At 40.9% G+C, this 17,832-nt stretch overlaps 1 protein-coding gene across 1 annotated transcript; it reads right to left on the reverse strand.

The window, feature by feature from the left end:
- Window positions 1-13,619: 13,619 nt before the first annotated feature.
- On the reverse strand, window positions 13,620-16,549 carry LOC127094779 (uncharacterized). Its single transcript, XM_051033559.1, has 5 exons — window positions 15,286-16,549; window positions 14,730-14,797; window positions 14,585-14,656; window positions 14,091-14,498; window positions 13,620-14,003 (listed from the first exon to the last, which is right to left on the reverse strand). Exons 1-5 carry the CDS (start codon window positions 16,547-16,549, stop codon window positions 13,620-13,622), a joined length of 2,196 nt encoding a protein of 731 aa, XP_050889516.1.
- Between the last annotated feature and the right edge of the window lie 1,283 nt (window positions 16,550-17,832).

Below are 17,832 nucleotides of genomic sequence, written 5' to 3' on the forward strand. Positions count from 1 at the left end.
AAGTTGAATTTTATCATATTCCTCGAGAAGATAATCGGATGGCAGATGCCCTTGCTACGCTTGCTTCCATGATTGTTGTCAGATGGTGGAATGATGTCCCCAACATTACTGTGATGCGCTTGGACAGACCCGCTCACATATTTGCAATCGAAGACGTGAAAGATGACAAGCCTTGGTACTTTGATATCAAGAATTTCCTCCAGAACCAGGTCTACCCGCCTGGGGCATCAAACAAGGATAGGAAAACTTTGAGAAGGTTGTCAGGCAGTTTCTACCTCAGTGGTGAAGTGCTGTACAAGAGAAATTTTGATATGGTTTTGCTCAGATGCGTGGATAGACACGAAGCAAACCTATTGATGACTGAGGTCCATGAGGGTTCATTTGGTACTCATTCCAATGGACATGCCATGGCTAAGAAGATGTTGAGAGCAGGCTACTATTGGCTGACAATGGAGTCTGACTGTTGCAAGTATGTGAAGAAATGTCACAAGTGTCAAATTTATGCGGATAAGATTCATATTCCTCCGACACTCCTGAATGTGATTTCATCACCATGGCCTTTCTCTATGTGGGGAATCGACATGATCGGCATGATTGAGCCGAAAGCGTCCAACGGACATCGTTTTATTCTCGTAGCAATTGATTACTTCACCAAATGGGTTGAAGCCGCTTCGTACGCGAATGTAACCAGGCAGGTGGTTGTGAAGTTTATCAAGAACCAGCTGATTTGCCGTTATGGTGTGCCAGAGAGGATCATTACTGATAATGGATCCAATCTGAATAATAAGATGATGGATGAGTTGTGCGCTGAATTCAAGATTGCACACCATAATTCCTCTCCCTACAGACCTAAGATGAATGGGGCTGTTGAAGCTGCTAACAAGAATATCAAGAGAATTATCCAGAAGATGACTGTCACGTACAAAGATTGGCATGAGATGCTGCCATTTGCTTTGCATGGATATCGTACGTCTGTACGCACTTCAACAGGGGCAACCCCTTTCTCTCTTGTTTATGGCATGGAAGCCGTTCTCCCAGTAGAAGTGGAGATCCCATCAATGCGAGTCTTGATGGAAGCCAAGTTGACTGATGCTGAATGGATTCAGAGTCGTTATGACCAGTTGAATTTGATTGAAGAGAAGCGATTAACTGCCATGTGCCATGGTCAGTTATATCAGCAGAGAATGAAGAAAGCATTCGACAAGAAGGTCAAGCCTCGTGTGTTCCGAGAAGGTGACCTTGTGCTCAAGAAAGTTTTGTCTTTCGCGCCCGATTCCAGGGGCAAGTGGACTCCAAACTACGAGGGTCCATATGTTGTTAAGAGAGCCTTTTCAGGCGGTGCTTTGATGCTTACAACAATGGATGGGGAGGATTTCACTCGTCCTGTGAATTCAGATGCAGTTAAGAGATACTTTGCCTAAAAAAAAAAAAAAAGTATATGCAAATGAAAAAAAAAGAATGAATAAAAAACAGAATTGCTCGCTAAGTTGAAAACCCGAAAGGGCGGCTTAGGCAAAAATGAGCGTCTCGGTGGAGAACCCGCAAGGGTAATCCAGGCAAAAATTAGAGACTTGAAAAAAAGAATATATTTGCATCCCGCTAGATTGAGTACCTCACTCTGGGGCAATCTAGGCAAAAATTAGGGATTTGGCAAGTAACTGCATCCTGACAAGACTTTCTGTTCATCAGTCGTCATTTCGTCAGAAGATTCTCGATTCGTCGTCAACTGAAGCTTCGGATACATCGAGATTCAAATTGGTAGAGAAAGGATCATTATGTTCAATGTAGCCCTCTTCCAATATATATCACTGATTTCAAATTTGTACAGATCTATGGAGTCTTGCCATTTGCAGACTACCATTCTATCAAATCAATTTGAGCTTTTTATCCAATTATTTGCACTCTTATTTGTTTCAATTCAACAAATGTTTTGCATGTTTTCAAATTGATAAAATGTCATTGTTTTAAAATCAAAATTTTCAAATTTTTGTTTTAAACAAAGTGAACATTCACAAGATTGAAAGGATACTCAAGAATATCTCAGTGCTCTCCCGAGGGTGGCATGATTCCCAACAGGTAAGACATAGGTTCATATTCCTGGTTTGGTGGTATCTTCTTTCTTCAGATCTTTGTTGGGGTCGTTCTTCAGACAAAGTTGTTGTTGGGGTTGTTCCCCAGTACGGTCGCAAGCAGAGTGTTGTCGAAGACTTCGTGCTCTCCAGCAGCAGTTTTCCCTAGCATGGGTGTTTTCTTGAGAAGTTTCGGTGGTTGATGGTTTGTCATCTGTGTGCCCGTCACTTTCTCCAGTGGGTCGTATATCCCCAGACTTTATTTGTCTCCTCAGCACAGTCATGAGTATAACTGATTGATTGATACTCCCCTCGGAGTCGCGAGTAGAGCTGTTATTAATATCCCCACCAGGGTTGCAAGTGGAGTTGTTACCGCCTTTCCCCATGCAGTGTGCCAGCAGGATCTGTCTGTTTCCTCAGCACGGTTGTTTTCTCTTTGAAGATTCGGTAAGTCAGTGGTTTGATACCCGGTACTTTACCTTTTCCCCAGCGAAGTCGTCTGTGGAATTGTTGCTATCTCTCCATCAGAGTTTTTCTCTTCAGCAGAGCAGGATTTATTTTCCTACTCAGTGGTTGATTTGGGTTGACATCCCAGTATTGCAACCATCTTTCCCTCAGCTTAGTCTGCAGAATGTTTATTGTGGCAGTTTCACCTGTTAAATACTCCTTCATCCCCAGCATGGTTGGATGATGGCTTTTGCCTCTAGTGAATGGATTGATTTCCTGACTGTCTGTGATCCCCAGTAGAGTAGCTTGTATTGCAGAATCTACTTGTTGTGATCAGTTTGCTGTGTATTCTCCCCAAGTGGAGTGGTTTGTTGCAGAATATACTTGTTTGATCTGTCCTCCCTCAGTGGTTTGTCCCCAAGAGAGTAGCCGACAGTTTTCCCCAGTAGAGTTGCTTATGCAGTTAGATTCTATCTGGATGATATCATTCTCCCTCAGTGGGTCGTCCCCCAGTGGAGTTATGTGGATTTGCTTCTACAGCAGTTCGTGCTCATGCACTTTTGTTTCTCAGTTGACACTGGGATCCCCTGCAGATACTTTGGGACTTCTCTTGTTCCCCTACAGATTCGTCTTGGTGGCTGTTTTGCCCGTTGTGACTTTCTGTACCCTGATTGGGTTGTTTCCTGGTATATTTGACTCGCTGCTTCTTCAGCAGTACCTGCAGATCTTTGCTTTACAGCATATGGATCTCCGCAGATTGGCTTTCCAGCTGGTTTTTCCCCTGGAAGTATAATACCGGACGTTTGTGTTCCTGAACCTGTTTGTGTTAGAAATTGTCTGTTTTGTCAGCATTCATCAAACATAAATCACGCATATTCATGCATATTCATAAACATTCAGATATTCATGTTGCATTTGTTGCCATATATCTTTTGTTTGTCGTGTCTCTTGCTTTGGTGATATAGATCTCTTTACAGATATCCCCAAGCAGATGTCGGGTGTTTTAAATCTCTCCATATAGAGTCAGCCCCATAAGCAGAAAATGTTGTCTTTCCTTCTGCAGTTCCCCACTGAGATATATCCTCGTGGATGACGGTTTCTTCCGTTTCCTCCCAACACATATATTGGGATGGATGTTCCTATTTGAGCTATATCCTCATTAGGACGTGTCTTTATTCAGTCTGTCTTTTCGGATCATTCCCGAATTGGCTATTTGTCAGATATCTTGTACTTCCCAGTGGGTTGTTCCCCAGCGGAATGTCTTTGGGCCTCTGCCTACAAAACAGCAGTTGTAAGTCCTACTTTTCCTGGCTTTCTTGACAGAATTTGTGGTTATGCACCTTTTATTCTCCAGCCAGAGTTTTTGGTTTTCTACCCGTATATTGGTAGTTGTAAAATCCTATTTTCCTGCTCTTCAGCGGTTTGTGGTTTGTTATAAACCCTATTTTGGTTTCCCGTGCGGATTTGTGATTTGCTCTATCCCCATGCGGAATTGTTGGTTTTCTACCCCGTATTTGGTAGATGTAAACCCTAATTTTGTGGTTATCTTCATTCAGTATTTGATGATGATTTTCCTTTTGCTTGTATAAGTTGCTCAGATCAGCACTTATCTCCTCAGCAAGTCTTTTGTGGATAATTGCCGTATGCTAGCAATTTTATCCCCAGTGGGTCTTTTCACCGTATGCTCGTGATTTGTTCCCCGGATCATTGGTTGTTTACCAGTGCATCCCTAGCTAGTCTCTGTCGATAATTGCCGGATGCTTGCAATTTATCCTCAGCAGTCCGCCTTTCATTTACCCTTTCTGTTGGTAATGTCTGTTGCTCCTTTTGATCGGTTATCATTATATACCTAGTTTGGTATCCCGATGCCTTTCTGTTCGGTTGATTTATCCTTTATTAACCCAGTAACCGGTTACGGATAATCTTCCATGCGAGTATATTATTCACGGTCTGCCGGTAATGAATAATATATCTCATGCACTCTTCAGTCGAAGCCTTTTGTGTTTCCCCAGTCGAGTAAGATTCGTTATTTCCCTTTGCGAAGTCGAATATTCTTGTTGTTGGATAATTGCCGGATGCTTGCAATTTATCCCTTTGAGTTGTCTCTCGTTTACCCGTATGCTTGGTATCGATTGTCTCTCTTTTTGGTTAGTCACCTATTATATACCCAGTAACCGGTATCTCTGGTGTCTTTTCCTTTCGAGTGTATTATTCACGGTCTGCCGGTAATGAATAATATATCTCATGCGCTCTTTAGTTGGAATCTTTTTTTTTTTTTTTGATTTTCCCCAACTGAGCAAGATTCGTATTCTTTGTAGAATCGAATGGCCATCCTTTAACCAGTTTGTGTTTTGGATGATGAGTGTTTTGGAAGTGAAAACCAATTCACGTTTTCGGTAGTCACCTATTATATACCCAGTAACCGGTATCTCTGGTGTTTCTTACCATGCGAGTTTATTATCTACGTTCTGACGGTAATAGATAATATATCTCATGCGAGTTTCTTATCCACGGTCTGCCGGTAATGGATATTATATCTCATGCACTCCTTGGGTTTGTGTCCCCAGTTGAGTAAGATTCGTTTTCCGTTGTGGATTCGAATATCCATCCTGTAAGTCGATTTGCTTTTTCAAGCCCTCCTTTCGGATGATGAGTGTTTTGGAAGTGAAAACCAATTCACGTCTTCGGATTTTATCCTATAAACAACCCAGTAACCGGTTCAGGATAATTTTCCTTTCGAGTATATTATTCACGGTCTGCCGGTAATGAATAATATGTCTCATCTGAGTATTCTATCCACGTTCTGACGGTAATGGATATTATATCTCGTGCACTTTTGAGTCAATCTTTTGATTGTTTTCCCCTCAGAGTAAGATTCATTTTCCTTGTGGAATTGAATGTCCATCCTAAACAAGTTTGCTTTACTAGCTTTCTTCAGGATGATGAGTGTTTTGGAAGTGAAATCCAATTCACGCTTTGGTCGGTCACCTATTATATACCCAGTAACCGGTATCCTTGGTGTTCCTTCCTGAGTTTGTTACCCGTATGCTCGGTAACATCTCATTTCTTTGTTACTTCCCCAGTGGAACTTTCTTTTGCTTCTCCCCAGGAGTCAGCTTGTGTCTCTCCAATGGATTTATTTTCCATTTGGAATTCTTTTCCCCAGTGTGAGTTCTTCACTCCCCAGTGAGTTCTCCAGTCTGTTTTCTGTTTTCCTAATCAGAGTCGTGTTTTGTTCACGTTATGTCAGTGTTATCTTCCCCAGTTTGGAGTCGTGTATTGTTCACGCATTTCTTTTTCTTTTATTATCCCCATAGAGTCTTATTAGAGTCTCTGTTCCTGGTGAGTGTACTACTCCGATGGATCGTCTTTTCTTCTGTGTGAATCATATTCCCCACAGAATTTGTGTCTTTTGCGCATACATCTGCATCATGAGGTCTCTTAGGGACCAAAATTTGTCTCATTACTGTTATTTAAGTCCATTCTACCGCGTCGAGATGAAGATTTCTAAACTTCACTTCTCCGGCTAGAATGACCTTAAATAGGGGCATCTGTAAGACCCCAATTTTGGGCCCTAAGATCCCTCATGGCCCATATCATTCATATCATAACCTCAAGGATCAATGCATGCCTTTGCTTTCCTCTTAGTGGATAGATTGCCTTGTGGGTTTTGTTCCTTGATCACCAAGCATACTTTGCATTTGTATATCTTTGCTTTTCATATGTTTATCATTCAAAAGGTACAAAAATATTGTCAGTCTAACCTTGTTGCTTGCAGTTGAATCAATCATCAGCAATTAGGTCAAAGTCAGTCAACAATCAGTCAAAGCAATGGATGGTGGCCATTCTTGCAGAATTTGGGCACCATGATCATTAATCAAAGGTTCATACATCTTGGGACATCATTTGAAGTCAAGTTCTCAAGGAATTAGGGTTTGGAATTCATCAGAAGAGGATCAATCAGTCCAAAACCCTAGAAAAGTCAAACTTGGTCAACTGTTGATTTAATCAGAGATTTGATGGTTAGAATTGATTTGAAGGAGTTCATTCATGCTTGTATAAGTCTCATATATCATGTTCAACCTCATCATGGAAGAAAATCAAGCCAATCAGAAAATTTTCCAGAAATAGAAAGTGGACCTGTAATTTCAACTGCCAAAAATGGAAACTTCTTGATCTTAAACTTACATCATGATACAAGCTCCAAATGAATTTTTGCCCAACATGAAAGTTGAAGATCTTGTTCTCCCATTTTCAAAAAGTCCAAGAACATCAAAATCCCATGTGTGGTTGTCAAGATATGATCAAATCATTTTCATCAAATTTTGAACTTCAACAAGCCATATCTCTCAAACCATAAGGCCAAATTTGGTGGGGTTTTTTCCTACAAACCACATTTTTCATCCTCTTTCCAAAAATATAAATTTCATGACCTAAAACCCTACCAATCAAAATGGCATTTTTGGACCAATTCCTTTAAAATTCAAAGTTTGACCCAAGTTTGACTTTTTGCTTCTTTGATTTTTTCTTGACTTGGCCAATTGGGAAATGTTTAAAACCATATTTGAGACATGTTCCAAGTTTGAATTCATGATCATATCACCATTATACCACCATTCTAGACCAAAATGCAAAAATTGGCAAGTAGGCAAAATGATGGGAAGAGAAGCAAGGCAAGTACAGCAGGTCTGCAGCACACAAAACAGCAATTTGAATGTCCTTTTGCAGCCTATGCCCAGCCCACTCGACCAATTTACACACCTCCATTTTCATTTGTACCAATTTAGCAAAAATGCAAATAAGTTCTTTAAGGCTAAGCAAGCTTAGCATGTGATTAGTGGAGCATAAACAGACCCATATAAGCCTTCTTCTGTCACATTTCTACCCTAGTTTTGGGCAGCCACCAAACAGAAAGAGACTCTCACTCTCATATGGTATTTTTGGCAAAAACGAAATTCTGCAAAACCCTTGAAAACCATTGAGCCAACCTTTGTTCCACCATCATCCAAACATCATTTAGAGCACCTTTGAACCCCCCATTCATCACCTGTGACAGCTCCTGCTCACTCTGTTTTCTTCAACCCCTTCATATGGCAGATCGTGATTCCCTCAACTCCAAGCGTTCTTGAACTTAAATAGCTTCATCCTCCATTATTGCAAGGCCAAGGGAACTTCTGTCTGAGCTTAGGATCTTCAAACAACTGCTGCATCTCAATTTCTTAAAAATCAAGTAAGCATTCGAGTTCAATCATTTGCTATGCTATAGTATGTTTTTGAAAGATCTTTTTATGGTGATTCTAGAGAACTAAAGCATGCTTAATTTGGTTGTGTTTTGGCCAAGAAATCTTCATTTCATTTTGTGTGTTCAAACATGATTCTGCTCGTTTTATCTTGCTAGCATGGATTTAATGAAATATGATCCCACATCCTTGATGCCTGATGCTTATTGATGCTGTTATGTTGATTTGCTTGGTTAATGTTTGTTTGAAGATTGAACATGCTGCTACACATTGCCAAATGCTATGCTGCTATATGCTTTTGTTTGTTTTGCTAGATTTGGTGATGGACATTGAATGATAATGAATTGATAATGCTGCTATGCTAAAACCCTGCTGTTATGATGAATGTTGCTACTGCTGTTATGATGCTTTGCTGTTGTTTAAACCAACTATTTTGTCCATCATTATGCTATGCAGTTGTATGCTTGGTTTAGTTCATGATGCTAATTGTTGAATGTCCCCTGTTGCTGTTATGATGAATTTGTCCAAATTGTGCTTGAATGTGTGTTGGTTTGTTACTAGCTAAGTATGCATGAACATATTGTATGCTGTTGTTTGGTTGCATTATGGACATTAACAATGCCATATCAGTTATGTGTTGTTGGAACTGCAATTACCATGACCTCAATATTAATTACATGGAGCTATGCTCGTGTTTATTTAGTTGCTAATTGATATCACCTGAGCCAATACCATGTTGATTGTATGCTGATCAAATTTTGTTTGGATATGGATGAACACATTGATGCCATGCTAAACCTTGCTGCAGTTTTAAAACATGAATGTTGCTGTTGTCTGTTTGCAATATGAATATCACAATCACCTGTTCATGCTGTTTGTCTTTTGGTGCTTGAAATTCCATGTTGCTGTTGGTTTTTGACTGATTGATAAAACTGGAACATAAATTTTGCTGCTTGTTTGAAACTCTATGGACATGTCCAGAAATCCACCATAATTCATGTTATGTTTGTTCGTGCTGTATGCTGTTGTTTAGCTGCTATGTGGTTTGCCATGATAGAATATTGATTAATGATTACATGATGATGATTATTGTATGCTGGTCGAATTTTACATGAACTTTGTCATTGCCTTGCTGACTGCCATGCCCCTTGACTTTTGGTTGAGAAAATATTTTGGTGATGAACTTGTTTTGATTACATGATAAACATTGACCTGCTGCTGTTTCAATCCTATCATTTCCAGAAAATCTATGAGACATGTGGCCTGCTATTGTTTGTATTTGTTTGAACATGTTGTCACTGTTATACTGTTAGCCATGCTGTTGTTTGTGTTGGAAGCATGAGAATACATGATACATGTTGTTGCTGCACATGCCCTGCTGCTGTTATGCTATTAACCATACTGCAAATTGATGATGAAACATGATGATGAATACCATGCTGCTAACCATGCTGTTATGCCCTGCTGTTCATGAGCCCTCATATTTTCCATAATTCCTATCCATGATGTGTTGGCTGCTTGCTAAATCCATGTTGTTGTGTGCTGTTGTTCATGTTGCTTGATGTTGCCATACCATTACCATGCTGCTTTTGAATGATACCTTGTTTCGATTTCTGTTTACATGAAGATGATATTGCTTGCTATTATGATGAACTGCCCAGGAATTCCACCTGTTGTGTTTGTTTAGTTGCTGCATGATGATTGATGAATACATGAATGCCATAATGCTGTGTTTAAACCATATCATTTCCAGAAAATCTCATGATTATACTATGTTGGTGTTGGCTGATGATGCGTGATATTTGCTGTTCATGAATCATGCCTATTTGAGTGATGATGATATGCTGTTGTGTTGGTCGAACCATGATGTTTGATGTTGTTGAATCCATGAACCATTGCCAAACCCTAGTTCATGTACATGAGAGCCCAGAATTTCGTATGCTATTGGCCAAGTTCACTGTTCCATTGGCAACAGCCAATGGGAACATTTCCCGTGTCCCTTCGAAACGATGTCGTTTTGTTTAATGAAAGCAGATATTACACAAATGCCATCGTTGACCTTGTTTGACCATGCTCTTGTTCATACTTGTTCCAATTATTCACTCAACTTAAACAATTCATTTCTCATTCAATTTTCACTCAAAAATTATGAAATTTTTTGCATGATGATCACAAAGATGTCTACTATTTTATGGTGATTTTTAATTAATTTTCCATTGGCTGGTTTTTAATTGATAAATATTTTCTTGACATGTATGCATGAATGATACATTGTGCCTTTTCAATTGTGAAATTCTCATGTTATATCCAATGCCTTTGAAATTTTTTGTGGTGAAACTAGACACATTGATCTTCATTTCCATATAAAGTTTGTGCATTTATCATTTGTGGATTGATAGTTATGATTTTTTGAAGTTGTGTGTTGCATTTGGTGTCATACCATGATCATGCATTTTCACAATTTTTGTTCACACACTTCCCTACATCCAAATGACCCCAAATTTTGCATGAATGATCCTTTACATGTCTAGTTGATGTATGAATTTTCTTGGAATTAATCTTGCTGTTTTCCATTTGATTGAGAATTTTCTTCCATATGTGGTCATTTGTTGACTTTTTGTGCTATGCCTTGCCAAATCTTTTGTGAAATTCTCAAATCTTATTGTATGACCATGAAATTTCATATGTGATAACTAGACACCTTGAGCTTTGCATTGGTGTTAATCTCATTCATTTCTCTTCTGTTTTCAAATTGATATGATTTTTTGAAGTTGACTCATGCTTGTTGACTTTCACCATGCTTACTTGAATTTGGTTTGACTTCATGATTTTACTTGACTGCCTTCCTCTCATCCAAATGCCATGAAATTTGACATGTGTACCATGTTAGATGTTAGGATTGAGTGTGATTTATTCCATGATTTTTGAAATTGTTTGAGTTGACTTTTGAATGAAGTCTTTGCTGTTGACTTTTGTATGCTTCTCTTGCCATGCTTTGCATCCTTTTGCATATGAAATGACCATGATGCATGATATGATTATGAATCCAATTGAGAATGATTCTTAAATGTTTAGTCTTGATTTGGTTGACTTTTTTCTTGCTGCCTTGGCCTTTTTCTTTCATCTTTGACCCTAGGTTAGTCCTAGTGGTCTTCTGAGCTTATGTTGAGTTCATCTGTTTCAGGTTAAGCATCAATGCCTTGAGGATCATTCTAATGTGCTTGATTTGAATTGTTTATTTTGTGCTAACATTTGTTTTGTAGGTGACTCATATGCTTGAGTCTTTGTGCCTTGCACAATTGGTCCCTCTGTGGTTGACTATTTGGTTCATTATCTTTTGATTTTGACTGTTGAGCTGTTTAATAATTGGTTTGACTTTTGCAGGTGCTTTAGTTGCTTAAGTTCTTTGAACTTGCTTGCTTGCTTTGCTATTTAGCATTTGCTTTGAGGTATAAATATTTCTTCTTCATGTAGTCTGGAGACCCGGTCTGTTATTTGACCGGGCAAACTGTCTGAAGTCCTCCTTAAGAGGCAATGCCTGTGTTTGTTTATATTTGTCCTAAGCAGGAAAAGTCCTTCAAGTAAGGCAATTGGTGGAAGGTAGGGATAAGCAATCTATCCCCCACTATTCAGTGTGTCATCTCTTTGCTCCCAGCACCTGGTTGAAGCAATGAGATAAATACCCCAAGATCTAATCGAGTCAATAATGTGGAGAGAGTTCCTACTTTCTGAACTCCCACACTTTCTTTGATGCTCTCTCTGATTTGAGATAGAAGCAATGAGGCACACCCCTCATCTCCTTTTCATCTGCTTCACCTGAGCCCCTCAATGGCCAGGTTAAGAGCAACCTTTACCCATTACAGTGGACTTTCATAGTCAAACCCTCTTGTGTGAGCCCCCATTGTTTGGTTATAGAGTGTGCTGTTTGATATTCATTGCTTGATTGATTGCTTCATGTGCACTTGTTTGCCTGTATGCTATGCATTTATCATCATCATCAATTGCCATTAATGCATGATCATCTCATTTGCTTTTTGTGATGCTATCATTGTTGTTTACCCATTGAGGACAATTGTAAGTCCATTGATTTGGCATTTGCTCCTGTGATATGGAAGGATAGAGTGTAAGACCTCATTGGTCACTCATATCTTCTGTTTATCTGTGTGTATGGGAGGATACAGTTATAAGTCCCTGTAAGTTGGCATCTGTTTTCCTGTGATCATAATTTGATCTGTTTGTTGTATGTGAGGTTGCAGTTATAAGTCCCTGTAAGTTGGCATCTGCTTTCCTGTGATCATAGTTTGTTTTATCTGTTTGTATGAGAGGTTGCAAGTATAAGTCCCTGTAAGTTGGCATTTGCATTCCTGTGATCATATTGTTGCTTTTGTTCTTGTATGTGAGGATCCATTGTAAGTCCCTGTAATGTGGCATTGGATTTCCTAGGACCATACTGTGGGGTTAACCTAAGTCCAGATAGATTGGCAGTTGACTTCCATGTTTCATTCTTGTTTTCTTCTGAGGAGATTAGTGTAAGACCATTGAGTGGCATCTGATATCCATTTCTGTTTTAGGAGACTGGTGTAAATCCATCTATTGGTATCCGGTATCCGCCTTTTATTTCTTTGCCTGTGGAGATTAGTGTAAGACCATTGAGTGGCTTCTGACATCCCGTTTTGTTTTAGGAGACTGGTGTAAATCCATCTATTGGTATCCGGTATCCGCTTTTTATTTCTTTGCCTGTGGAGATTAGTGTAAGACCATTGAGTGGCTTCTGACATCCCGTTTTGTTTTAGGAGATTGGTATAAGACCAGTGATTGGCATCCGATATCCGCTTTGTGCTTTGTTTGATTGTTATTGCTTATTGCTATTCCAAAGGACACACTTGAATCATCTGCTATATGATTTCAAGAAGTGAACCTTCTAAGAAGTTTTACTTTCCATCCTCATCTGTTCATCATTCGTTATGTCCTAGACTTTTCACACTTTATCTTTTAAACTTGACATAAGTGTTGTGCAAACATCTTCATGTTTTTCTAACTAAAAACCTGGACTCAAGTCCTTGACCCTTTTTCAAAACTCCATTTCATAATACTTATTTGAATTGATCTTAATCATACTTTGACTTCATTTTCATAATCATAATCAGTAATTTCACTCATTCACTTGTTTTGGCTTTGTCCATTAATGTTTTCATACATGAGCTATAGGTTTGATTTATCTTAGTGGTTGATGTTAATCTCACCTTCTGTCTTTAGTGATTGAATTGTAAGTCTTCCTTGCCTATTATAGGGTTAACCCCTCTCTGGCAAGTTGAAGCTGTTCTCACGTGGTGGACGTTGTTGTTTGTATAAGGTTGAGTTTTCTCCCGTGGATAACGTAAGACCTAGGGTTCGTGTTTAAAATTGAACCCAACCCACTTTTGGAAATCTTTTAGCCGAACTACGGCGTTTTGATCCTTACCTTTGATGGAAGGTACGTAGGCAACGGGTTCATCCGTTCGAACACAAAAATAATTAACCCAATAACCTAATAAAAATGTATATTCTTTTCTCACCATCCCAATCATGTTTGCACAATATTTTTGTCATAACAAATAACAATTTAGCATAACAAGTGTGAAAAGGGCTCCCTAGGAGTACCTAGGACGTAGTGGGTGCCTAACACCTTCCCATTGCGTAATTTACCCCTTACCCAGAATCTCTGATCTTTTTATTAGTTTTCTACGTGTAAAACTTCTTAGGCTTTTGTTCGCTTTTTAGCCAGTCCTTTGGATAAATAAAAGTGCGGTGGCGACTCGAAATATTTCAATGTATCTCTTAGCTTATGATTTAATCGATAGATCATATAGCGACGAATACACCGCTACACTTCTAACGCAGAAGGCTTGATCGTCAGCCCCGGGAAAGTCGAAGGAGAAGCTGCTGATGGAGAAGTAATCTGAGGGGGAGAAGCAGACGACAAAGGAGTAGTCTGAGAGGATTGTTGTTTGTTGGTGTCGACACCTACTGGCCCCCGTGGATCCTGCAAGGAAGCTGAAGAGAGACTCGAGTCAGAACTAGTCAAACTGGAGTCCGGATGCGTCGCATGACTAGTGACTGAGTCAGAGTCACTGTCACTAATCTGGAGAGGAAATTCAATGGACTCACCAGCGATGTCGACAGATTGAAATGGGTGAGCAGGAGAAGAAACCGGCGACGCGGGAGTGTAGTCGGCAATAGGTTGAGTCGGCTCAGTAGAGGCATCAGCCTGCAGAAAGAAAATGTAAGAGAAATACAGGAATCCAAGGAAATAAATAGGAAAATGGGTAAATATCTGTGTCGATGCAGGAGAGACTGCATCCTGATTTGTGTTCCTCAAGGAAGTAGCGGGGGAGAGACCAGTCGACGGTGAAGCTCCCACAGCTGGAGCAGGGACCGTATCAAGGATGGAAGTGTCGACCACAAGGGTGTCGGCATCTTCGACAGGAGCCTCTGAAGAAGGCATTGTATGGTGCCTCTTCTTTTTGTTTTCGCCACTCTTGGAAGGAAAGTCATGTTTCTTCCTCTTGTGGCCATGGTGGCTTTTGGATTTATGTTGAGAGGCGTGCTGGAGACACGAAGAGAGGTTATAACCAGATAGTCTAGCCAAAAGAGAGGACAAGCCGACAAGAAATACCCCAGAGCCCGCGGGAGCAGAGCGTTTGTGTTTTTTGGATTTTTTGGAGGCAGAATAGACAGGAGGTTCTGTCGGATGTGTTCGACCCTGCACATAAGTGAGATATTAGAAACCACGTAGTATTTCTTCTGGGAAGTCACAAGTCACTAGGAATGCTTCAGATAGGGGCATACAGAAGAACTGGATTTCCTCAATACCTGAGCAATGGGGCGCCCATCGTCGTTAGAAGATTCCTCAGGAGCAGCCTACAAGAAGGGAAAGGATGGCTAAGAATAAAAGTAAAGGCCAAAGGAAATAGTAATTCAGCCATAGTCGAACCTGAGCCTCTTGTGTCGAAGGAGTAGGTTGGTTAGCAGATGCAGAACCTGTAGGATTTAGAGGGATCGCTGCAAATAAGCGAAAGAAACGCAAGTAAGTGATGAGATTCAGCTAAAAGGGAGCGTTAAAATTTCCAGAGAAGTGTTACCAAGTTGCGTGGTTTTGAACACGCTAACATATTGAGGATCAATATGAAGCGGCCCTGAGTATTCAGGCAGATAATACTTCGTTGGGACCACTCTGTTGGTTTTCTCCTTTTTAGAGGCGTTCTGTACGTATGAAATGGGACAATAGAACCACACTGGAACCAAATGACCAAAGGCCAAAGCCAAAGGGCTAGATGGCAGAGGAGGGAATTTGAGTTTTCCGAAATGAAGGGCGTAAAGATATTTGTCTTTCACGTAACCAGGGATTTTGAGTTTTGAAAGTTGGTCGGTTACTTTCGCTTTTAGTTCGACCGCAGCCTCTCAGATGGTCCCACGAAGATTATCTGGTCGATACACAACTTGGAAATAATTCTGGAAAGCACGAATTTGTTTGACATGAAGAGCATTACATTTGGTCGACTTCGCCTGCAAACAAACAAAAGCCTCAGTTAATTCAGATAGTTTGGCATCAGGAGCGCCAACATAAAGGGTAAAATACGACTGCCACCAATCATGGAATTCTTTGGTGCAGTAGTAGGCTGGTCGAAAAGGAAGAGAAGGAAGACGTGGTCGGTATTTCCAAATGGTTTCAAGTTCCTCTTTGACCTCGCTCCAAGGTTGACCGCAGAGAATATTGGCAAGTAATTCTTGAGAGGAGAACAGAGACTTGGGAATGAATTGGCAAAGGCCAAATTGCCTGGCCACAAGGTTAGGCTGATAAGCCACTAAGCCAGGATTGCTGCTGGCGGTCTCAGCCGACAAGAAGCGAGGGACCAAAAAACGCCTCCAAATGAGGAAGGCTTCATCCCTATGTTCCCCGTCAGCCGGAGGGAAGGGTCTGGTGAGCCACTCAGGACCCTCAGTTCGACGGCTAAAAGGGGCCATAGAAGGTAGGAAATCGACACGAGTCAACATGATGTTGAAGATGAGTCGAAACACTTGAAGGTCTGGGAAATTCTTGTCGATAGGCGTCAGAGGGATCAACCGTTTCCAGATAAGATGTCGTTCCTCTGGGGGACACGCAACCCTCCTCATTCCATAGGGGGCTACATCTTTGGAGAAAGTGGCATTGAGCCACAATTGCAAAAACCAGAAAGGGCCATGGACCAATATGTTTTTCTTTTTGGAGTTCTCAGGGTCGAAGAGGCTAATCTGGCAGACAACCTCAGATAGAGACTCGTAGAGAGAGGCTAATATCAGTTGGCCCAAGGAAACGTCACGCTCTTGGTGCAATTGGGTTGCCAGGAGAGCAAAGTGCTTAGCTACCTGCATAGATCTTAAGTAGAAAACAAAGCGGGACAACCAAAGAGTCAAGAAAGCCACATGCTCCTCGTCGGTCACAGGGCCCGCAGAGGTGGCGTGATGATCAATAAAGTTGTTGTATGTTGGTTTGCGAGAGTCACCAACGTTGAACCTCAAGGAAATTAGCGCAACAGCTTCACAGTCGAAGACTTCGTCAGTCGGTTTCAAGCCAGTGATGGCAGCAATGTCCAGAAGTGTCGGTGTGATCATGCCACACTTAGTATGAAAGGAGTTGGTCGAACTCTCCCAGAACTGAAGGGCGGCTAATAACATGCCACAGGACTGGGGAGGGCCACAACGGGCAATCTGTAAAAGGGTATAGATGCCTGTCCTTTTCCAGTGGTCGATTTTTTCTGATTCCAATCGGTCCATCCAAGCGCAAAACTTAGGACAACTTCTGGGAGGAGCAGTCCTGAAGTTTCTGTCGACGTATCGAAGGGAGAAGGGTTGTTGAGCGGAAATCACAGGTTCAGAAATGTGACTGGAGGAGAAAAGGGAAGAGTCGTTTTTGGTAACCTCTGGGTGTCGGTTTTCTGGGAGATGACCTAAGAACGCCAAGGGTTCATTAGCCAAAGAGAGAGAAATTAATACCTGAGAACGCCAGATTTTCTCCTTTTCTTCTGCAAACGGAGGCTCAGGAATATACTACCTATCATCAATGTTGATGGGATGTGTGAGTTTAGCAGCAGAAGGTTTGTTAGAGCTTTCCATGGAGAGAACGGAAGATTTTTCGGTTTGAAGATGAAGAGTTCTCACAGAGCGCAGGAGACAGATAAATGCTGAAGCAAGAAGGCGAAAAAAGAGAAGAAGAAGAATAAGTGAGGGTTTTATAGAGTTTAAACCCTGAGCAGAGAAGAGTGAGCGGTTGAACTTCCATTTTCGACATGTATGCCCACGTTCCCACGCTTACCTACACGTGGAGGAGAGAGGGCAAGCGAAAAGACAAACACGTTTTGTCATAAAGACGCGAAATGACGTAGACGTGATTTTGTGTGTCTCGAGGGGGAAAGGAAACGACTGTCATGATTACATGACATCATCAGCATGGGGTAAACAGAAGACCCATTAAGCAGAAGTGGAAATAGTAAGGGGTAAATCGACGTTTTCAGAGATGCCATCATCTCACCAACTTCGACAGTCGAAAATGGCATCTCTGGGGGGCATTTTGTTACCACGAAAAATCTCTAAGGCATGCTGAAATCGTAATTAATGAAGGAGTCATATGAATGTGGGGGTTATACCCCATCAAAGGATGAAGAGATGTTGGAGGCAAGCAAGAGTAGGAAAAACACAAATCAAAGGATGAAGCCAACAGGGGAAGTTGGCTTGGTCGACAGGCCATTCTGTCGACCAACGTAAGGTTTGGGACTTAAAGAATTATAGTCAAATATGCAGAAGACAGCATCGCCCTAACGTCTGGGCGGGAGAAATTTGAAATTTAAAATAAACAGCAGTTTCAAAAAGAATAAGAGCGCCATAATGTGGAGCAGTTAGCAAGACATGTGTGCAGCGGTTGTGCAGATCGTGTGACATAACATCTGCTAGTTTCTAGGAGTTTTAGCTTATGAGTAGTTCCTCTAGTTTAGTATAAATAGAGTGTCCCACAAGGGGCTCGTGGTGTTCACTTTGTACTGAAAATCACTTGTAAGAAAACT

This window comes from Lathyrus oleraceus, chromosome 6 (assembly GCF_024323335.1).
Source record: "Lathyrus oleraceus cultivar Zhongwan6 chromosome 6, CAAS_Psat_ZW6_1.0, whole genome shotgun sequence".
In the NCBI taxonomy this organism is placed as follows: domain Eukaryota; kingdom Viridiplantae; phylum Streptophyta; class Magnoliopsida; order Fabales; family Fabaceae; genus Lathyrus; species Lathyrus oleraceus.